Source organism: Archocentrus centrarchus, chromosome 21, assembly GCF_007364275.1.
Source record: "Archocentrus centrarchus isolate MPI-CPG fArcCen1 chromosome 21, fArcCen1, whole genome shotgun sequence".
Taxonomy (NCBI): Eukaryota; Metazoa; Chordata; class Actinopteri; order Cichliformes; family Cichlidae; genus Archocentrus; species Archocentrus centrarchus.
This window is the reverse complement of record NC_044366.1, coordinates 31,536,215-31,557,040: the sequence shown is the minus strand read 5'-3', so window position 1 is coordinate 31,557,040 and position 20,826 is coordinate 31,536,215. Positions and strand designations below refer to the sequence as shown.

The following is a 20,826-nucleotide window of genomic DNA, read 5'->3' as shown; positions in this document are numbered from 1 at the left end:
GGGCCATGTTGTTGCTGACTGTTTAGCTTTAAAGTGGAAGCATCAATCAGCTGAGGTCAAGCAAACAAAATGGGTTGGGTTGATCAAAACTGTTCAAATCCAGGATAGTAAGGAGAGACAGAATGAAAGTCCTGATCCATGTTTTGATCCATTCATTAGTGAGGGATCTGTGTCCCTAACGGTTAAGCCACAGGATGAGCGACCTATAAGAATTTTGAGAGATACTGGTGGGTCTCGGTCATTGATAATGTGTTGCCCTTGAGTCATCCTCTTGTCATGCTTCTACACTGGTACAAGGGGTGGAAGTGGGTTATGTGCCAGCGGCTCTACATCGGGTCTAAGTTGGTTAGTGGGTTCTTTGATGTTGCCATAAGGCCCTCTTTTCCTATCAAAGGTGTTGAGCTTATCATGGGTAATGATATTGCCGTTGGGAAAGTATATCCTGCACCTGAATATTCAGACACCCCAGAAATAACTTCGGATGATTTGTCAACATGTTATACCTTTATCTTATCTGCTAGTGCTCTGACCAGGGCTCAGAGTAGACACATGGCAGAGGAAGATTTGGCAGATTCATTTATGTCATCAGCATTGACTGGAGCCCTATTAGGTTCAGATGGCAACATGTCTGATGCTACAGGGTGTGTGGAGTCGAAACAGGTTTTAGAATTGAAACCCCTCAGCACACTTTCGCTAAAATTGCCTGCAACAAGTGACTCCCTCACTGCTGCCCAGAGAGCTGACCCCTCTTTGACTAAATGTTTTACTTCACTGTCTCAAAGAGGAGGCCGAAGTTGTTCATGCACCTATTTCTTGCAGGATGGGGTCCTCATGCGCAAGTGGACCTCCCACTCAGCAATTATAATAAAGTCTGAGGGTAACGTGGGTCTGGAAGATACAGTGTGTGATTGGTGTACAGTGTACCAGATTGTGGTTCCTGTTGACTATTGCCAGCATGTTTTGTCCCTGGCACACGATCACCCATTCTCTGGTCACCTTGGGGTCACAAATAGGGATGCACCGATCTGATATTCAGTATCGGTATTGGTCCGATCCTGGCCTAGATTACTCGATCGGATATCGGAAATAAATAAAAAATGCAATCCGATCCGACCCACATTAGCTGCATTACAGTTTTCGGTCATCGTCTTCTTCTTGTGGGTCTGCGGTTGAACAAACCAGCTTAGAGCTGCATTACCACCACCTACTGGAATGGAGTGGGGGGATCAGGAGTCAGAAAAAACCCTCCTCAGATTCTATAAAGTTCTCCGTCGCTGCGACGGATTCCCTTTGACACTGAGCGATCATCGCTGACATGTTTTTCCATGCCTCCACCGCTCTCTGTCATGTTTGTGTGTTGTGCTCGCTGTGCTGAGAATTTCAGCTGTTATTTCTTTCTCTACTTCAGCTCCCGGACATACTGCTAGCGAGCGCAGCTATTAGCACTTGTGACCGTCCAGTACCAGAAGGACCCTTTCCCCATCAAAAAATATTTTTTTTGATGGGGAAAAAAAACGACCCCACTGGTCGTCACTGCCGCCCCTGGGGTGTGGGTGCCCGTGGGTCCCGGGATGTGTGGCCGGATGTCTCGGCATGGTTTTTGGCCTGCTCCCTTGGCGGCCGTGACCTGGGGGTGGCTTGGGCCTCTTTGGCGCCTGGGGGGGCTCTGCCGGGTGTCGGGCTGCTCTCGGGCGCTTGGGGCCTCGGGGGCCGCATGCCTGGCTCGTGCTGGGGGTGCCGGCCTGCCGGGGGGGGTGGGCTGCCCGTCGTCTCTGGCTCTCTGGACTCTAGCCCCTGGATTGTGGGGGTTCCGTCTGTAGCCTCCCTCCTTCCTCTTCTGGGGAGTGTACGCGGTTGCCATCGGGATGTGTGGCCCCAAGTCTTCTGAGCTCCTGTGCTGTGGATGGCCTGGGTCCCCTGGGTCCTTCCCTATCTACCTCTGGATCGCGGGGGGCATGGTTGCAGTTTCTCGCCCTCATTATCGAATACATTGCATGACAAAGGCGCATACACACACATTACTACAAACAATAAACTTGTGTGTGTGTGTTTGTGTGTGTGTGTATATGTAGGTGCATATGGGTGTGTGTATGGATGTGTGTGTGTGTGTGTGTGTGTGTGAGTATATCAACCCCTTTTATTTTTTTTTATTTTTTATTTATTTTTTTTTTTCTATCTCCTTTCTTCCTTTTCTCCCCCCCCCCCCCCCCCCCCCCCCCTTTTCTCCCCCCCACCTCTTGTTCTTGCCCCTTCCTTGTTGCCTGTCAGACTTGGCATGAATAACTAAATAAAAAGATAAATAAATAAAAATAAAATTGCAAACATTAACAAGAAGAGCCTATAGGAAACATATAGAGCTGTTCTTGTCAAAGCAAATATGTTTGGTACATCAGTGCATTCGGATCATCATTCCGATTGTGAAAGATGCCAGACATGACAGGCTAAAAAAAAAAAAAAAAAAAAAAAAAAAATATTTTTGATACTTTAATCCCTGATTAGTGACTAAATATAGACCTGCAGTAGAAACGTATTTAGGAGAATGCTTGTGAATATAAAGCATTACAAGTAGGGGTGGGACTTTAACGCGTTAATTTCGATTAATTAATTACGGGGAAAATAACGAATTAAAAATTTTAACGCATTTTAATCGCACTTTGCACCATGGAATGTTTCTCAGTGCACGAGTTCGAAGGACCCGGCCCACGTAGACTGGGTCCTTCGCAGCCCACGAAGACCGCAAAGGCCGGAAGTGAGCGGCTAGCCTTCATATCAGCGTCGCCTGCCCTCACCTCTGCGTAGCTCATGTCACCTAGCAACTGTGAGTGCGAAGCACAGTTGTGGAAAAGCAGCTGGTAGAACGAACTTTTGCTCCTTTTTGTGGTTTCATTTTTGGTTTCAATTCAAAATAAGCTGTTAAAATAAGCATGACACATTTCAACATCAAGGAATACAGCTGAGTGAATGATTAATTTCCAACTATATTAAGTGAAACATTAATGTTGACTGAAACTCTCCAGTTATGATGCTTAACTTTAATTTCAGGAGTTTGCTTATCACAGGAGAACTTCCACCCTTGGTTGGTCTGTGTAGTAGACTGGTGGGAAAATAAACAAAATTTTGAAGTTTAAGCTTATGTATATTGATTCATTCATCAACCAAACTTAAATTAATATTTATCATGTTAAATATTTAAATGTAATTAAAATGCGATTAATTTCAATTAAGTAATTACAAAGCTCCTAATTAATTAGATTAATTTTTTTAATCGAGTCCCACCCCTAATTACAAGATTTTTCAAAATAAACACTGATAACACAACAGCAGTCAGCTGTTTACTTGCAGTCTGTCTGCACAAGCGCAAAGAGGCGGAGCCGGTGAGCTCAGATGGAGCGGACTTAATGTTTTTCTAGCGTCCAAATGAAGCTTTTCCCTCTGTAACCTCCATTAAATCTTTACTGAGAAACAGCTGGAGGTCCTTCATCAATCAACTGATCAGTAAGTGAAGAAAAGAGATTTTTGTACCTGCTTCAGCCACCCTGTTTGTTTTGCACAGAAAAAACTGCAGTATGGAAGTTAAAATATGCAGATGAACTGTTAATACGAAAAAAGTATTTCTTATCCAGTTAGTCGGGTAATCGATGGAATAATCGATAGAATACTCGATTGCTAAAATAATCAATGCAGTAATCCCTCGCTACTTCGCGGTTCCCTTTTCACGGACTCGCTGTTTCACAGGTTTTCAATCAATATTAGTGTAAAATATTTATTGCAGTATTTTCGCTGTTTCGCGGATTTTTGCAGTACTCGTTCTTCACATGCGTAGTACGTGTTGTACAGTAATGTATATGTAACCCACATACTACTGATCGGTATGAATGGGCCCTGAGTTCGTATTCAACGACATTAATTACTTAACCACTATAACATCACACACTCTACAATTGGAATTAACAATACCACACTTTAATTAGAAAACCACCAAAACCACACTTAAATCAATATTTCAGTTCTTTCAGGTCAATTAACGGTTCAAATATACATGTATCCCCACACACCACAGTCCCAAATAATGTTATTAAACGAAACAAACCCGTTGCAGGCCTGATTCGGAGCTCGGGTACGGTGAGACCAGAAACTTTGCGGTCCTTTCACTCAATTAGAGCCAAAATAAAATAATAAGCCAACAGTACCTTTTTCCAATATGGCGGTGCAAACGTTCAGTCCACGTTGTCCCACACAGGCAAGAAGCACAGGGAATACCCGTCTGGTCGCCGTTTCCCGCGTAGCCAGAGGAACTCTGAACTATAGGTAGCTCAGAGCGCTATCTGGGATCCTCTTTTGTCTGTGTGCGGTAAGAGTCAGCTGAGTCCTGTAGCGATTAGCCGGGCTAGCCAACCGCAGCTTTCCAGACGATCAGCGCGGCTAATTTCCGCTCGATTATCCAGCGAGCAAACCACGACTTTCAAGTCCAAACACTTACAGGCGTAGGCTGCGCCAAATTAAACTGTCCTCCTTCCGTCCACCTGGCCGATGTCCGAACACGGATTACCAGTTTAACTCTCCATAAAACTTTCACTTTTTCAGTCAAAGTCTAGCGCACCTCTCTTCTCGGGTCTCTCTCTTTCCTTCTCCCTCGCGCACACTCACACCACCTCCAATCAGCAGCCAGTACAGAAACAGGTGACTAAAATGAAACACTAGATTGGCTTTCCTTCACAACAAATGAAATAAACAAATAAAATAGAATATTTATGGCAAATTAATTATCTTAACACCTTAACATTTGAAATTTTAACATTCACATAAATGCATTTAACCACATTCAATCAACTTATTTATGTCCATTTCCTACAGGGCTACACCCTCCCCCATCAACATGTCTGATGTCCTCAGCAGACTAACATCTTAAGTAACTTAATGAACTGCATGGTAACAGGAAATGGGTAAAGTGTTTAACATTAGCTGTCTTTTTAGCCCTTTCCAATCTGTATCACAATACCTCTGTGTACAATAGTCAATGGTTGATCTCGAGATTTTCCTGGTTTATCATAGGTCAACCTTACTACTGGTTTCACTGACCTTTTGGGCCTAGTCCTCTTTGTAGGTAGTCTTGAGCCAGGGCTACTAGACTGTCTTACACCTTCATCACTGTTCGAACCATCGTCAGGCTCAGTGCTGGCTTCATGGTCAGTGTCACGGTCAGAGTCTACAGGAGAATGATCTGGTCGGTCAGAATAGTTGTCACTCAGTGGAATGCAGTCTCCCACCTGTTCCCCTCTACTCACAGTGTCATCCCTCCTCTGAACCATTTTCTCAAAATAAGTCCTATAGGGTCTAGATGGCAAACCACCCTCAAAATCAGATGACTCACTTGAACTCACCCCTTCACTTTGTATGGAATGATGGGTGCTAACCCTCTCAGGCCGCTTCTGGCTGTCTAATCTCTTTGCTCGCTTATTGGATGCATCCTGCGAGTACTCCATCATTGGGATTCGCACTAAGTCTCCTATAGGAAGAAGATTATCCCTATGTAATGTCCTGACTCTGTCCTTGCCATTCTGGGATTTTACTTTGTAGACCGGCAAGTTTGGCATTCTGGCCACAACAACATAGGGAACGTCACACCAGCGATTCTCAAGCTTGTGTTTCCCTTTTATTCCAAGATTTCTCACCAACACTCTGTCACCTGGCTCTAGAGTCTGGGCCACAAGTCTCTTGTCATAAGTCCTCTTGTTTCTCAAGTGCGACTTGCCAGAGGCTTCTGCAGCCAGCTCATAAGCCTTCTGCAAATCCTCCTTCAGTTTGGTGACATAGGAAGAGTGCTGATGTTCTGCCCTTTCATTTAGATGTGTCCCAAAACACACATCCACTGGAAGTCTAGCTTCTCTTCCAAACATCAAGAAGTACGGCGAATATCCGGTAGCATCACATTTAGTGCTGTTATAAGCGTGCACAAGATGTGTAACATACTGACTCCATTGCCGCTTCTTTTCCTGCTTCAGAGTCCCTAGCATTGACAACAAGGTCCTGTTAAATCGTTCGGGCTGAGGATCACCCTGAGGATGGTACGGAGTAGTCCGCGACTTCCGTATGCCAAGGATTTTCAGCATTTCCTTAATGAGTCTCGACTCAAAGTCTCGTCCCTGATCTGAATGAATCCGGGCTGGCAAACCGTAGTGCACAAAATACTTCTCCACCAAAACCTTGGCGACTGTGAGAGCCTTCTGGTTTTTGGTTGGAAATGCTTGGGCATATCTTGTGAAATGGTCTGTGATCACTAGCACATTACTTATTCCTTTGGAGTCAGGCTCCATGGACAGGAAATCAATACAGACCAACTCCATCGGCCCTGTGCTGACTATTTGGTGCAGTGGTGCCACTCTTTGGCATGGAGTTTTCCTCAAGAGGCACTCTCCACAGTTTTTTATGTAGTGTTCTGCCTCGACAGACATCTTGGGCCAGAAGAATCTGCTTCGGAGCATATCAACTGTCCTTTCCACGCCCATATGACCTAAGTCATCATGCATGGATTTCAGCACCACAGCTCTGAATTCAGCAGGTAGCACCAGTTGGTAAGTCTTTTCTCCTGCAGGACTTATACTCAGTCGGTGAAGGAGTCTGTCTTTCATAATCAACTTTCCCATTTCTCGTTTCATGGCAAGTAAGTCTGGGTTTGTCTTGATCTCATCTGGCCATCTGCCACTTTTTATGGCCTCAATGGTTGGTCTTATTACAGGATCTTGTTCCTGTGCTGCCATTAGCTCAGGCTTGGACAATTGCCTCAGATTGTTCAACTCCAAGTTTGTAGAAAAGGTGTAAGCATCAGGCACACAATCTGGATGGGCTCCAAGCTGCTGCGCGTATCTTGGTGAGTCCTCAGGAGAATTAAGGCCACCAACTCTCTGGCAAATAGACTTAACACTCTCCTGAGAGATGTTTCGCATTTCTGTCTTCCTTTCTCCTGGCTCCATCCGGGACAACAGATCAGCATCAATGTTGTTTCTGCCAGGTCGGTAAACAATGTCAAAGTCATACACTGACAAATCTGACAACCATCTATGTCCTGTCGCATTGAGTTTTGCTGACGTAAGGACATAGGTTAGTGGGTTGTTATCAGTGTACACTGTAAAGCGGACTCCATAGAGATAATCGTGGAATTTCTCAACCACGGCCCACTTAAGAGAGAGAAATTCCAGCTGATGGATGGGATAATTCTTTTCTGATGAACTGAGTTTACGGCTGGCAAATGCAACCGGCCGAAGCCCTTCAGGATGCTCTTGATACAAAACTGCACCAAGACCTGACAGGCTAGCATCCACATGCAGCACATATGGCTTACTAGGGTCGGCAAAGGCTAGAACTGGTGCATTCGTGAGGCAGGTTTTAATAGCTTCAAATGCCTCGGTGCACACTTGATCCCATCTGTCTCCAAAGGGATCCCTCTCATCCAAATAGGCATGATTCTGCCCTGTCTTGGGTCTCCTTCCCCTCTGAGTTGGGGCGTACCCTTTAGTGAGGTCTGTCAAAGGGCGGACAATAGCTGAGTAATTGTGGATAAACCTCCGATAGTATCCACAAAACCCTAGAAATGATCGCAAGGTCTTAAGGTTGTGTGGCCTGGGCCAGTTCACGACAGCCTCCACTTTGCCGGGGTCGGCTGCGACACCTTCTGCTGACACTATGTGACCCACATACTTGACTTGCGTCTGACAGAACTGACATTTGTCAAGTGAAACCTTGAGTCCTGCCTCGTTGAGTCTGTCCAACACTTTCAGGAGTCTCTCTTCGTGCTCCTCTAGTGTCTTTCCAAACACTATTAAGTCGTCCAGGTAAACTAGTACCTGGAGCAAGTTCATGTCACCGACGACCCTCTCCATCAACCTTTGGAAGGTCGCAGGAGCTCCAGTGATGCCTTGAGGCATCCGCTCAAACTGATAGAAACCTAGCGGACATATGAAAGCGGTTTTCTCTTTGTCCTCCTCCTTCATGGCTATCTGGTAGTAGCCACTCCTTAAGTCCAGGACGGAAAACCATTTGCTTCCAGATAGACAATCCAGAACTTCATCAATCCGGGGGGTTGTGTATTGATCAGGCACAGTGCGGCTGTTGAGTGTGCGGTAATCAATGCACATTCTGACTTCTCCGTTTTTCTTTCGAACAATGACAATTGGAGAGGCATAAGGACTCCTAGACTCCTTAATTATGCCTGCTGCCAATAACCTCTGTATGTGACGACGCACATCATCAATATCAGCTGGAGCAATGCGTCTGGACCGCTCACGAAATGGTCGCGGGTCTGACAGACGAATTGTATGCTCTACATCTCTGGCTAACCCCACATCAAGTTCATGAGAAGAGAATACATCGGCCCTTTCAGACAATTTTTGACGGAGCCTGGCTTTCCACTCCTCTGGAACAGGAGATGAGCCAAAGTTGATAAGACTGATGTCAAATCCCTCAGACACCAGCTGTTGTTCTGACACGGTTGTAACAACATCAGTCGTGCACAGACAGCCTAAGGTGGTGCCAGCTGGAATCGTTATGTCTTTAAGTGACTCGTTTTGCAGAAGAACTGTGAACTGGTTAGCATCCACAGCATTGCTTGGGATTGTCATGGACTGTAACAATACACCAGCGGGAAGAGGGTTGGTAGAAGAAGCTTCTACCATCAAGATCTCATGAGGCAAGGGCTGTTTTAGCTCAACTTTACAGGTTGCTTTACAGCTGCTCCCTGCAGGTAGCACAAGAGAACCAGGACCCTGCCACTTGACACACCCTACTTCATCATCATCATCTTCTTCCTCAGGGCAAGCGCTGTGCACCATCAAGGGTGAAACAGACACACCTGAGGTACCCTCACAGAGCTGGGCTAGCCTCTTGGGAAGGTTGGCACTGGCATTGGTTCCTAAAATCACTGGAGTCTGGTCAGGGCCTGGGGGGTCAGGACATATCAGTGCTAGGACTGACATAGTGGTTGGTGCTCCCACTACTTTCTTTGGAAACTCTATGTCCACCACCACATAGCCACGATATGGGTAGCTTGAATCACTCAATCCCCAAATGTTTAGCCGACTCACAGGGTGAATAGGGATATCTGATAAGTATCTCTGGTACCAAGACTCAAAGATTATGCTGACTCTTGAGCCGCTGTCTAATAATGCATTACACAGGTGCCCATTGACTTTCAGTGGCTCTAAAGATGGTGGCCCAATCAGGCCTTCTGGAAGCCCATGGGACTCCAACACGTCCACTGCACTTTTCCTAACTGTACCAGCCACTTCTTCGGGGATGGTTTTACCTGTAGCTGGTTGGGGTTTACCCCTGGTTTTCTTGAGAACTCCAAGGAGTCTCTGAATAACCTTGCTCTGGTTCTCAGGCTTGTTACACTTTGGCGCTATGTGGCCATTTTCCCCACAGCGGTAACAAAAGTGTTCTTCTGAGTCAGGTGACTGCCTGGCTGATGGAGTCCCCACCGCCATCACAGTTGGAGAAGCTCCCGCCTGACAGGACAGCCGTGTACCTACTTTCTTTTGCAACTGCTTCACTTGTTTCTTTAGGGCAACCACTTCAGGGTCCACATTATTCTCTGAAGCTAGCTCTCTGCTATCCAACTGCTTTTCACCCTTCTCTGTTTCTGCAGGAGAATGGGTAGCAAGTGCTGCAAACATGGCTTTTACTTCTTTGAGTTCTGCTTTCAGGCTCTGTATCTCAGATTGCCTGTTGTCAGCTTGTGGCTTAACTTGAACCGAGCTCACTGAGCGGTTCAGCTTAACTCTGGAAGCTTCATATTCTTCCTCTATGCGAATTTCTCGCAGTAGTTCAAGGAAGGTTGGGGGTTTGGTCCTCCTCTCTCTAAGACGGAGGTTAATTAGCATTAAGTCAGCATCTACTGCACCTTTAAGTAGCTGCTCAACACGTGCGGTGTCCATACTGTTAACTGGGATACCACCTCTTTGTACAACTTTTGTCAAAGCACGCTCTAACCTGCGGAGAAAATCAGACAACTTTTCCCCAGGTTGTTGCTGCAACAGTCTAAAGGCAAAATACAAGTCATCTCCGGACTCTGCCAGTCCAAAGGCACTCTCTAACGCCTCTAAACATCCTTCAGGGGTCACATCCGGATCAGATAAACGCACTGCTTTTATCACATCTAACGCTGGCCCCTTTAAACTCTCTATGACTCTCCTCCTTTTTTCTTTTGGAGAGCCAGGACACTCTTCGACCAGCAGGTATGCTTGCTCTAACCAGTGGTCAAATTGTTCCTCACCCGCTGGGGTGGGGATGTTACCTGAAAAAATTCTCAGGCGTCGGTGTCCTGCATTCTCTGGGGACGGTTTAACTGTTTTGTCCAGCAGGTCACCAACAGCACGCAAGATGGACTCAGTAGGAGACACTGGCTGTGATCCAGCCAATAAAGCTTGCACATCCTCGGCAGACTTTCCTTCAGCCTCCAACAGAGCTTTCAGTTTACCAGCAAAATCTTCCTCAACCCCAGGAGTTTCAGCTACTACACAAATTGGCCATGCTGTCAATCCATCGGGAGAGCGAACTTCTTTTGGGACTGCTGAGTCAGTCACTTTTTGTCGACACTCACAAAGCACTAACACTTGATTGTCTCTGTCACTTAGCATTCGTCCTCTGACTCTTACGCGCCCAAAACACTTGATAGTCTGTAGTGCATCTTCTATCTGCGCAATCTCTGTGTGCTCTGGAACTACAGTCAGTAAAGCATGATTTTCATCTAATGTCTCTCCACTACACCAGTTCTTCAATCTGGTCACTAGGTTGGTATCCATGTCAAAGATCCTCTATTAACATTCCCTCATGTAATACAGTTAGAAACTCAATACATTTTTTTTTTTTGTTTTTATACACATCAAATATAACACAATCCCAGCGGTGCCTCCATTTATGTAACCCACATACTACTGATCGGTATGAATGGGCCCTGAGTTCGTATTCAACGACATTAATTACTTAACCACTATAACATCACACACTCTACAATTGGAATTAACAATACCACACTTTAATTAGAAAACCACCAAAACCACACTTAAATCAATATTTCAGTTCTTTCAGGTCAATTAACGGTTCAAATATACATGTATCCCCACACCCAACAGTCCCAAATAATGTTATTAAACAAAACAAACCCGTTGCAGGCCTGATTCGGAGCTCGGGTACGGTGAGACCAGAAACTTTGCGGTCCTTTCACTCAATTAGAGCCAAAATAAAATAATAAGCCAACAGTACCTTTTTCCAATATGGCGGTGCAAACGTTCAGTCCACGTTGTCCCACACAGGCAAGAAGCACAGGGAATACCCGTCTGGTCGCCGTTTCCCGCGTAGCCAGAGGAACTCTGAACTATAGGTAGCTCAGAGCGCTATCTGGGATCCTCTTTTGTCTGTGTGCGGTAAGAGTCAGCTGAGTCCTGTAGCGATTAGCCGGGCTAGCCAACCGCAGCTTTCCAGACGGTCAGCGCGGCTAATTTCCGCTCGATTATCCAGCGAGCAAACCACGACTTTCAAGTCCAAACACTTACAGGCGTAGGCTGCGCCAAATTAAACTGTCCTCCTTCCGTCCACCTGGCCGATGTCCGAACACGGAGTACCAGTTTAACTCTCCATAAAACTTTCACTTTTTCAGTCAAAGTCTAGCGCACCTCTCTTCTCGGGTCTCTCTCTTTCCTTCTCCCTCGCGCACACTCACACCACCTCCAATCAGCAGCCAGTACAGAAACAGGTGACTAAAATGAAACACTAGATTGGCTTTCCTTCACAACAAATGAAATAAACAAATAAAATAGAATATTTATGGCAAATTAATTATCTTAACACCTTAACATTTGAAATTTTAACATTCACATAAATGCATTTAACCACATTCAATCAACTTATTTATGTCCATTTCCTACAGGGCTACATATATATTTGGTGTATAAGTGTGTGGGGAGGGTTTATAAAAAATTAAAAATAGTGTATAACTACTAAAATAATGTATAAGTATTAAAATAAATATAGCGTGCGTACTTCGTGGATTTTCACTTATCGCGGGTGGTCCTGGAACGTAACACCTGCGATAAGTGAGGGATTACTGTAGTTGCAGCCCTAATGAAATTTGCAACATACCATAAGCCAATGCATCACGTTCTCACTTAGGAGCAACAGGATTCAGGTGATGGAGCAATTGTTGTAAGTAAGTAAAGTTTATTTGAATAGCGCTTTACACAGACAAAAAGTCACAAACTGCTGTACAATAATTAAAACACAATATCAAAAAAAAAAAAAAAACAGATAAAACACCATGTTAAAACATAACATTACCATATTAAAAGAAAAAGAATAAAAATAAAGTCAACAGAAAGTCTGGTTAAATAGAAAAGTTTTCAGCTGTTTTTTAAAAGATGCCACAGATCCTACTTTCCCACCGCCGAAGAGCCGGTTCGTGTGCCAGTGCTCGTGCTGTTCCCAATGAACCGGCAAAACGCTTAAGAATGGGCACACGTTTCCATCGCGTTTCTGTGAACTGCTCCTTTACGTATGAGTATGGGTGGGTCATCGTCTGGACATGGAAGCCAAAGCGCACAAACATGGGAGAACATGCTCTCCTTGCTGCAAATACGTTTTACGGTCCAAACCAAACTACTGCAGCATCTGTGTGCAGCACAGAGGGAAACACAGACAGCCATTAGAGCAAGACAACAAGTACGCACTTTGTGTCCTTTTATCTGTGATATGAACTGATACAAAGCAGCAAGTTCAGCCTTAGAGCCCAACCTAATTCACAGCCGTGAAAATCGCTTCGCTTTTCTCGTGTAATACACATGTAATATGGTAGAAAACTTGATGTTGAGATGGCAGAGTCACGCCCTTCTGCCGCTTTCGTCATGCGTTCTTGGTTTGAGACCAGCTAGTTTGCGGGGCCGGAGTTGAACCCGTTTTTCGGCCGAGCACCGAGTGCTTCCGCGGTGGAAAACCTGCCTAACAGTTCAAATAAAGGCACCGGCTCCGAAACCCTGTTGGTGGGAAAGAGGCTAGAGTCAGCTAAATGGAGATAGAGTGGTAAACAGTTCCAGAGATTTGGTGCCACTGCCTGAAAAGCTCTGCCCCCCTGGTCCTTAGTCTTGTAAGTGGGACAACTAAAAGATTTCAGTTTTGTTGTGTGAGAGACTGTTGACTTATGTAAAATTGATCCAGGCATTTAAAAACTAATTTTAAAAATAATAATACAAAAAAGATCGGATTTGTATCGGTATCAGCGATATCCAAATGTAAAATATCGGTATCGGACATAAAAAAGTGGTATCGTGACATCCCTAGTCACAAAGACTTACAGCAAGGTCCTCAGCAATTTTTTTTTGGCCTAGATTGAAGGGGGATGTGGTGCAGTTTTGCCGCTCCTATGAAATCTGCCAGATTTCAGGAAAGCCAAACCAGGTAGTCCCTCCTGCACCCCTCCATCCTATTCCAGCACTTGGCGAACCCTTCGAGCATGTGATTGTTGACTGTGTTGACCCACTGCCAAAAACAAAAGCTGGTAATCAATTCCTGCTAACAGTAATGTGCACTGCAACACGCTTCCCTGAAGCAATCCCTCTCAGATGAAATACAGCTCCTCTAGTTGTCAAGGCCTTGACAACGTTTTTTACCACCTTTGGCCTTCCAAAAGTAGACAGACAGATCAAGGCATCAATTTTCTATCTAAACTCTTTAAACAGGTCACGCAAACGCTAGGTGTTCAGCACATTGTTTCTAGTGCCTATCACCCCGAGTCACAGGGAGCTCTGGAAAGGTGGCATCAGACTCTTAAATCTATATTGCAGAAGTATTGTTTAGACACCGGTAATGACTGGGATGAGGGAGTGCCCTTAATGGTATTTACAATACGAGAAGCTAAACAAGAATCCCCTGGTTTTAGCCCTGCGGAACTTGTTTTTGGTCATTCAGTGCAGGGTCCTCTAAAGCTGCTGAAAGAACAATTTCTGTCACCTGAGCACTCTGTTAAAACTAATGTTTTGGACTACGTTTCACAGTTCCACGAACATTTGTATCATACTCGGTCAGCAGCCCTGGGAGCTCTTTCATCTGCTCAGATCACTATGAAGCAGCAGTATGATAAAAAAGCCATCCCTAGATCATTCAACCCAGGTGATGAGGTTCTGGTTTTGCTTCCGACCCCTGGTTCTGCTCTCTCTGCTCGTTTTTCTGGTCCCTACGTAGTGCAGCAGAAAGTAAGTGATAGAGATTATGCGATTAAAACCCCTGACAGGAAACGTCAGACTTGCTTGTGTCATCTCAACGTGCTGAAGCTGTATTATGCAAGGAAGTAATCCTCTACTGAGCCCACAAGTGAGTCTGTTGTGTCTCCCTCAACTCCCTTGAATGACCAAACCACATCCTCTCTAACGTCAGTTTCTATAGTCACTCTTCCCTCAGAGGAAGAGGAAGATGGTAAGGAGGATGATGGGATTAGACTGCCTGATGTTTCCCACCAATGTGCTAGACTGCTGAATTCAGAGGTGCTAAAAACCCTGCCTACATACAGTGACTTGCAAAAGTATTCATACCCCTTGAGCTTTTCCATATTTTGTCACATTACAACCACAAACATAAATATATTTCATTGGAATTTAATGTGGAAGACCAACACAAAGTGGTATACAATTGTGAAGTGGAACGAAAATTATACATGATTCAAAACATTTTTTACAAATAAAAAACTGAAAAGTGTGGTGTGCAAAAGTATTCAGCCCCCTTTTCTCTGAGTGCAACTATTTGCATTCAGAAGTTGCCTGATGACTGCTTATGACTAAAAAGAGTCCACCTGTGTGTAATCTAATCTCAGTACAAATACAGCTGCTCCGTGACAGCCTCAGAGGTTGGTTAAGAGAATATTGGGGCATAAACAGCATCATGAAGTCCAAAGACCAGACAGGTCAGGAATAAGGTTGTGGAGAAATTTAAAGCAGGCTTAGGCTATAAAAAGATTTCCCAAGCTTTGAACATCTCACGGAGCACTGTTCAATCCATTATCCGGAAATGGAAAGAGTATGGCACAACTGTAAACCTACCAAGACAAGGCCGTCCACCTAAACTTACAGGCTGAACAAGGAGAGCAATGATCAGAGATGCAGCCAAGAGGCCCATGGTGACTCTGGAGCAAATGCAGAGATCCACAGCTCAGGTGGGGGAATCTGTCCACAGGACAACTATTAGTCGTGCACTGCACAAATGTGGTCCTTATGGAACAGTGGCAAGAAGAAAGCCATTGTTAAAAGAAAACCATAAAAAGTCCTGTTTGCAGTTTGCCAGAAGCCATGTTGGGGACACAGCAAACATGTGGAACAAATATGTCAAATATGGTGGTGGCAGCATCATGCTCTGGGGCTGCTTCTCTTCAGCAGGGACAGGGAAGTTGGTCAGAGTTGATGGGAAGATGGATGGAGCCAAATACAGGGCAAATCTTGGAAGAAAACCTGTTGGAGTCTGCAAAAGACTTGAGACTGGGGCGGAGGTTCACCTTCCAGCAGGACAACGACCCTAAACATAAAGCCAGGGCTACAATGGAATGGTTTAAAACCAAACATATTCATGTGTTAGAATGGCCCAGTCAAAGTCCAGACCTAAACCCAATCGAGAATTTGCGGCAAGATCTGAAAACTCTGGTTCACAAACGCTCTCCATCTAATCTGACTGAGCTTGAGCTGTTTTGCAAAGAAGAATGGGCAAAAATTTCAGTCACTAGATGTGCAAAGCTGGTGAAGACACACCCTAAAAGAATTGCAGCTGTAATTGCAGCAAAAGGTGATTCCACAAAGTATTGACTCAAGGGGGCTGAATACTTTTGCACACTGCACTTTTCAGTTTTTTATTAGTACAAACTGTTTTGAATCATGTATAATTTTCTTTCCACTTCACAATTGTATACCACTTTGTGTTGGTCTTCCACATTAAATTCCAGTGAAATATATTTATGTTTGTGGTTGTAATGTGAATAAAAAATAAATAAAAGCAGATATATATATATATATATATATATATATATATATATATATATATAATATATATATATATATAACACCGTATTTTTCGGACTATAAGTCGCTCCGGAGTATAGGTCGCACCAGCCAAAAAATGCATAATAAAGAAAGAAAAAACATATATAAGTCGCACTGGACTATAAGTCGCACTTTTTTTTTTGGGGGGGGGGGGGGGGGTTATTTGATAGAATCCGAGACTCAGAGCAGAAATTCCGTCATGAAAGGCAATTTAAAATAATAATGGATTAAAGAACAGGGCGAACACGGTTACGCCTACGTTATGCTAACGTAACACATTCAGCTACATGATGCACAACAAACAGAGTACGTGTCTGGTATGTTAACGTAACATTAACAGTTATTCAGATAACCATAGCATAAAGAACATGCTAACAAGTTAACCAAACCATCAATCCATTGAATTCTTCATCCTCGGTGTCACTTCTAAACAACTCCGCACACTCCGTACGTAGACGAAGCGCAGCTTCCTCTTCTGTGTCGCTTTCGTCAGACTCATTGTCAGCTGCAGTTCCAATTATTCCAGCCTTTCTGAATCCCAACAGGATGGTTTGGTTGTCACTGAAGCCCATGTTTTCTTGATCCATCCAATGACTTCCAGGAAAGTTGGGTGGCGCATTCTCCCAGTTGCCGTGAAGCTGTGCTCTCCGTCAATCATCCACTGCGCCCACAGGTTACGCAAGACTGCCTTAAAGCTGCAGTTCACGGAGATGTCAAGTGGCTGGAGTATTTTGGTTCATGTGTTATAAAATTTCACATATAAGTCGCTCCGGAGTATAGGTCGCACCCCCAGCCAAACTATGAAAAAAAGTGCGACTTATACTCCGGAAAATACGGTATATCTGCTTTTATTTTGAATTATGTCAATTTTGGTCCTCCATATACAGGAGCATTTCCCTCTAGTTCCTCTGACTTCCAAGAAAAAAAGCACTCACAATCAGGAGCCGGCGCTGACCGGGAATGGAAACATTTCTCAGATACATTAAACCTTAAGTAACAAGCTTGTTTTAAAAATGTAAAAAGTAAAAAGTACATATATTTGTGTAAAAATGTGGGGAGTAATAGTAAAAAGTAATCAGAAAAATAAATACTCAAGTAAAGTACAGATCCCTGAAAAATCTACGGTACTTAAGTAAAGTAATGAAGTATTTGTTCTTTGTTACTTTCCACCTCTGCTTGAATGTTATAACTATTAGGTGAGCAACACTGGGTCCTGAGGATAGAATTTCCTTCCACTGCATGCAAATGTGATGCGAATGACAAAGAATCCTTGAATACTTGAAAATATAAGGGACTGTGAAACAGGAATATCTGCAAAGAGGCTGTTGGAGAAACTAAATGTGTATCAAAGACACAATTCAGTTTCTTTTTTAAGATTTTTTCCATTTTGATTCATTAATGTTACACGCTGCAATGTTGGGCTGATATTACTGCATTAAAAATGAATTATGATTCAAATTAATCATACTAAAATCACTGTTCCACTAATGCTTGATGTTGGCAGGCTTGCGTACTTATGTTAATTAGAAGTGATTTAAAAAGTGACATCATTGTCCCCTTTAAAGTCTTCATGGTGGGTTTTTTTTTTTTTTGGTCCCCATAAACCCCATAGTTTTTTGTCCCTATAAACCACAATTCTGTTAGGGGGCTGTGAGTAAAACTTTGTAAAGTGTATCTAAAACCTAAAGTGACCTAAAAAAAAAAAAAAAAAAAGTATTTTTCAGAGTATTTTACTCCCAGAGCTCTAGGATCTTAAGAAGGGAATTCCACCCAAACTACTGCCAAGTCTGTTTGGAAAAACTGTCCTTCTAAACCATACAGACCTGTATAGTGGTGTGTGTATGTGTGTGTGTGTGTGTGTGTGTGTGTGTGTGTGTGTGTGTGTGTGTGTGTGTGTGTGTGTGTGTGTGTGTGTGTGTGGGTGGGGGGTGGGGGTCGAGTGAGGACATAAGAGCAGGACAGTCAGTCAGGTTCATGCCTGGCTTACTTCATGCCTGTCTAGTTTTAGCGTACTTTTGGCCAACAGTAACCTACATGAATGTTATATAAGCTGCATTCATAACAGCTTTTACTGGCAATCTCTTACAGAGCCGTTCAACGTCCTGACAATCTATATGAAAGCTGACATGGAAGAGCATGGCCTTAAATTAAAATTAAAATTAAATTTAAATTTAAATTAAATTAAAAACTCAGGATCTCAGGAGTGCTTTCTTTTTTTCCCTATCCCATGCAGGGTTCAATTTGATACAGTAGAAAGCAGTTTCACATTTCCAGAATGGATGTTTCAGTTAACTGATTTAAAATCTTAGTGGAGCAGGTTTCATTATATTTCTATAGTATGTTTGCCTCACGGGTGTCATACTTGAATATCTGCAGAGTGATGATAAGTTTAACAGCATTTCTAAACCAGGGGTAAAACAAACTATAGATCAAAGGATTTAGACAAGAGTTCAAATAATAGACCATCAGCACAAAAGATGCAGATGGATCAGTGACAACATTTTCATCAACAAGAGTGTAGCAGTAATATGGACAGAAACTTGCCAGAAACACAACAACAAGAACCCCAAGAGTCCTGGCTGCTTTCAGCTCAGATCTGTTTGTTTGATTCAGTGAACGCTGAAGTGTGACAGCTGTAACATGAGAGCGCATGGCACGAGCCTGAGACACAGCCACCACAAACACTCTCATATACAGAACTATGATGACAGAAACTGGAGCAATAAAAGTTAAAACAAGGTCAAAAATCCCTGTAATATCATTAATGACCAAGACACACTCTCCATAGCAGGAATTATACCTGCCTGGTTCAATCAGGATGTCCTTCGTATAAAGACTGCTGCAGAAAACAGCATAAAACCAACACATACAAACACTGAGTTTGACTCTCACCACAGTGATTCTGGTGGGGTAATGCAGAGGGTCACAAATAGCCACATAGCGGTCAACTGATATGAGAACTATGTTCCCTATTGAAGCACAGGTAATGTTGACAGTCAGATAAACAAAAACAGAACACATGAGATCACCAAGAACCCAACACATTGTGTTTCGAAGGATTTCTAATGGCATCAACAGGAGACCCACGAGAAAGTCTGAGACAGCCAGAGAGAGGAGGATGATGTGAGTGGGTGTGTGGAGCTGCCTGCAGGGAGACAAGAAAAGAAAATAATATGGATGAAAAATATTAGAATGTCCATCCATCCATGTTCTTCCACTTCTCAAACTGGTAAAATGTCTTAAGTGAAAGTTTCATTAGTAAAAATGTTTCATTATTAAGGTCTGATTCAGTGTTGGCACATAAAACTTTACAGTTATGGTTAAAATACAACAAGAATGTTTCACATTCACTTCATTCATTCATTCTTAGATCAAATGACATAAATGACAGTGTTAAAGTTTCTAAAACTTAAACTGTAGTTTCAGCTGAGAGTTAAACTCTGCCTGAAGTGGGAGACTGAGATGATGACCAGCAGGTTGAGAGCAGCAGTGATCAGGATGATGAAGGACAGCACAATGTTCAGGAGCACAGCTTTGGACCAGTGAAGTGTCGGCTTTCTGCAGGAACTGTTGAAGAGTTGTGGAAAACAGAGCTCTACTTCATTCTGTATCTCCATCGTCAGGCAGCTGCAGCTGCTGCAGCTCTGATCACTGTGACTTTTTGTCACAGAGTGGATTTATTCCCACCTGCATGCCAACTCTAAATCACTTACTCCTCCTTCGGAGTTCTTCTGCCTGCTTCAACCAATCACTTCCTGCTGAGAAAAAAAGTCCAATTTAATGCTGCACAACAACATTGACAGTCAGTCAGTTTTGGTTTATTACAGCAGCAAAATAAAGATTAAGGTGGGAACATATGCTTCATGTGCATCACTCCCTACAAATAATAATAAATAAATAAACTTACACATAAGACTGGGGAGTGATGAGTAAATATCATGAGCCACCATGTGGTCATTCCTTATGAGTACGTGGAATGTAATTATCAATGAGCCAAATTCCCCATAAAGGATATTAACAGATGTGCTGTAATAGATGAGTGCTTACCCAGAAAATCACCTGATCAATTAGACAGCAAAGCAGCTTAAAATATAAAAGTCTAGGTAGGAATGTGCAAGGCTGTAGTTGCTGGTTCATAGAGGTCAATGGTTAGACAGCAACTCAAATAGAGATAATGCAAGTTAGAGGAGGACCACAATCTCATAATGTTTGCAGCTGTCAGCACTGAATAGGAATGGTGAATGATGGCTAATTGAATTTTGAGTATAAATGCTGTTCCAGGGTTAAATAAAAGGTTGTCTTAGATCAGGGATCCTCAAATCCAGGCCTCGAGGTCCGGTGTCCTGCAGGTTTTAGATGTGTCTTTGCTTCAACACACCTGAGTCAAATATAGAAGTCATTAGCAGGACTCTGGAGAACTTGACTGCATACTGAGGAGGTAATTCAGCAATTTGAATCAGGTGTGTTGGATCAGGGACACAATCTAAAACCTGCAGGACACCGGACCTCGAGGCCTGGATTTGAGGATCCCTGCCTAAGATCAAAGAATGAGTTTTAAATTGATCAAATCTTAGAAACCCAAAGAAGATCATGAGCAGAACTTCCAACAGCCTCTCACTAACGTCGATAGCATCTTAAGGAGCAGTAAAATACAAGAGGCAGTCTTTTACAGTTTTTCTCAATTGCCAAAACACTAAACCCTGTTGTCTGAACCAAATGCTCAGTGCCCTGAACCCATTTGTTGAAATGGTCACATTTTTGGCAG

General features: G+C 43.5%; 1 protein-coding gene across 1 annotated transcript; it reads right to left on the bottom strand.

The window, feature by feature from the left end:
• Window positions 1–18,392: 18,392 nt before the first annotated feature.
• LOC115800068 (trace amine-associated receptor 13c-like) lies at window positions 18,393–19,678 on the bottom strand. Its single transcript, XM_030757320.1, has 2 exons — window positions 19,506–19,678; window positions 18,393–19,206 (listed from the first exon to the last, which is right to left on the bottom strand). Exons 1-2 carry the CDS (start codon window positions 19,676–19,678, stop codon window positions 18,393–18,395), a joined length of 987 nt encoding a protein of 328 aa, XP_030613180.1.
• Between the last annotated feature and the right edge of the window lie 1,148 nt (window positions 19,679–20,826).

Bases quoted from the DNA above. Each gene is read 5' to 3' on its own strand.
- LOC115800068 (XM_030757320.1), bottom strand. From the start codon at position 19,678: ATGGAGATACAGAATGAAGTAGAGCTCTGTTTTCCACAACTCTTCAAC. The intron at 19,207-19,505 runs GCAGAGTTTAAC...GTCTCCCTGCAG, and splicing joins ATCTCAGTCTCCCACTTCAG to GCAGCTCCACACACCCACTC.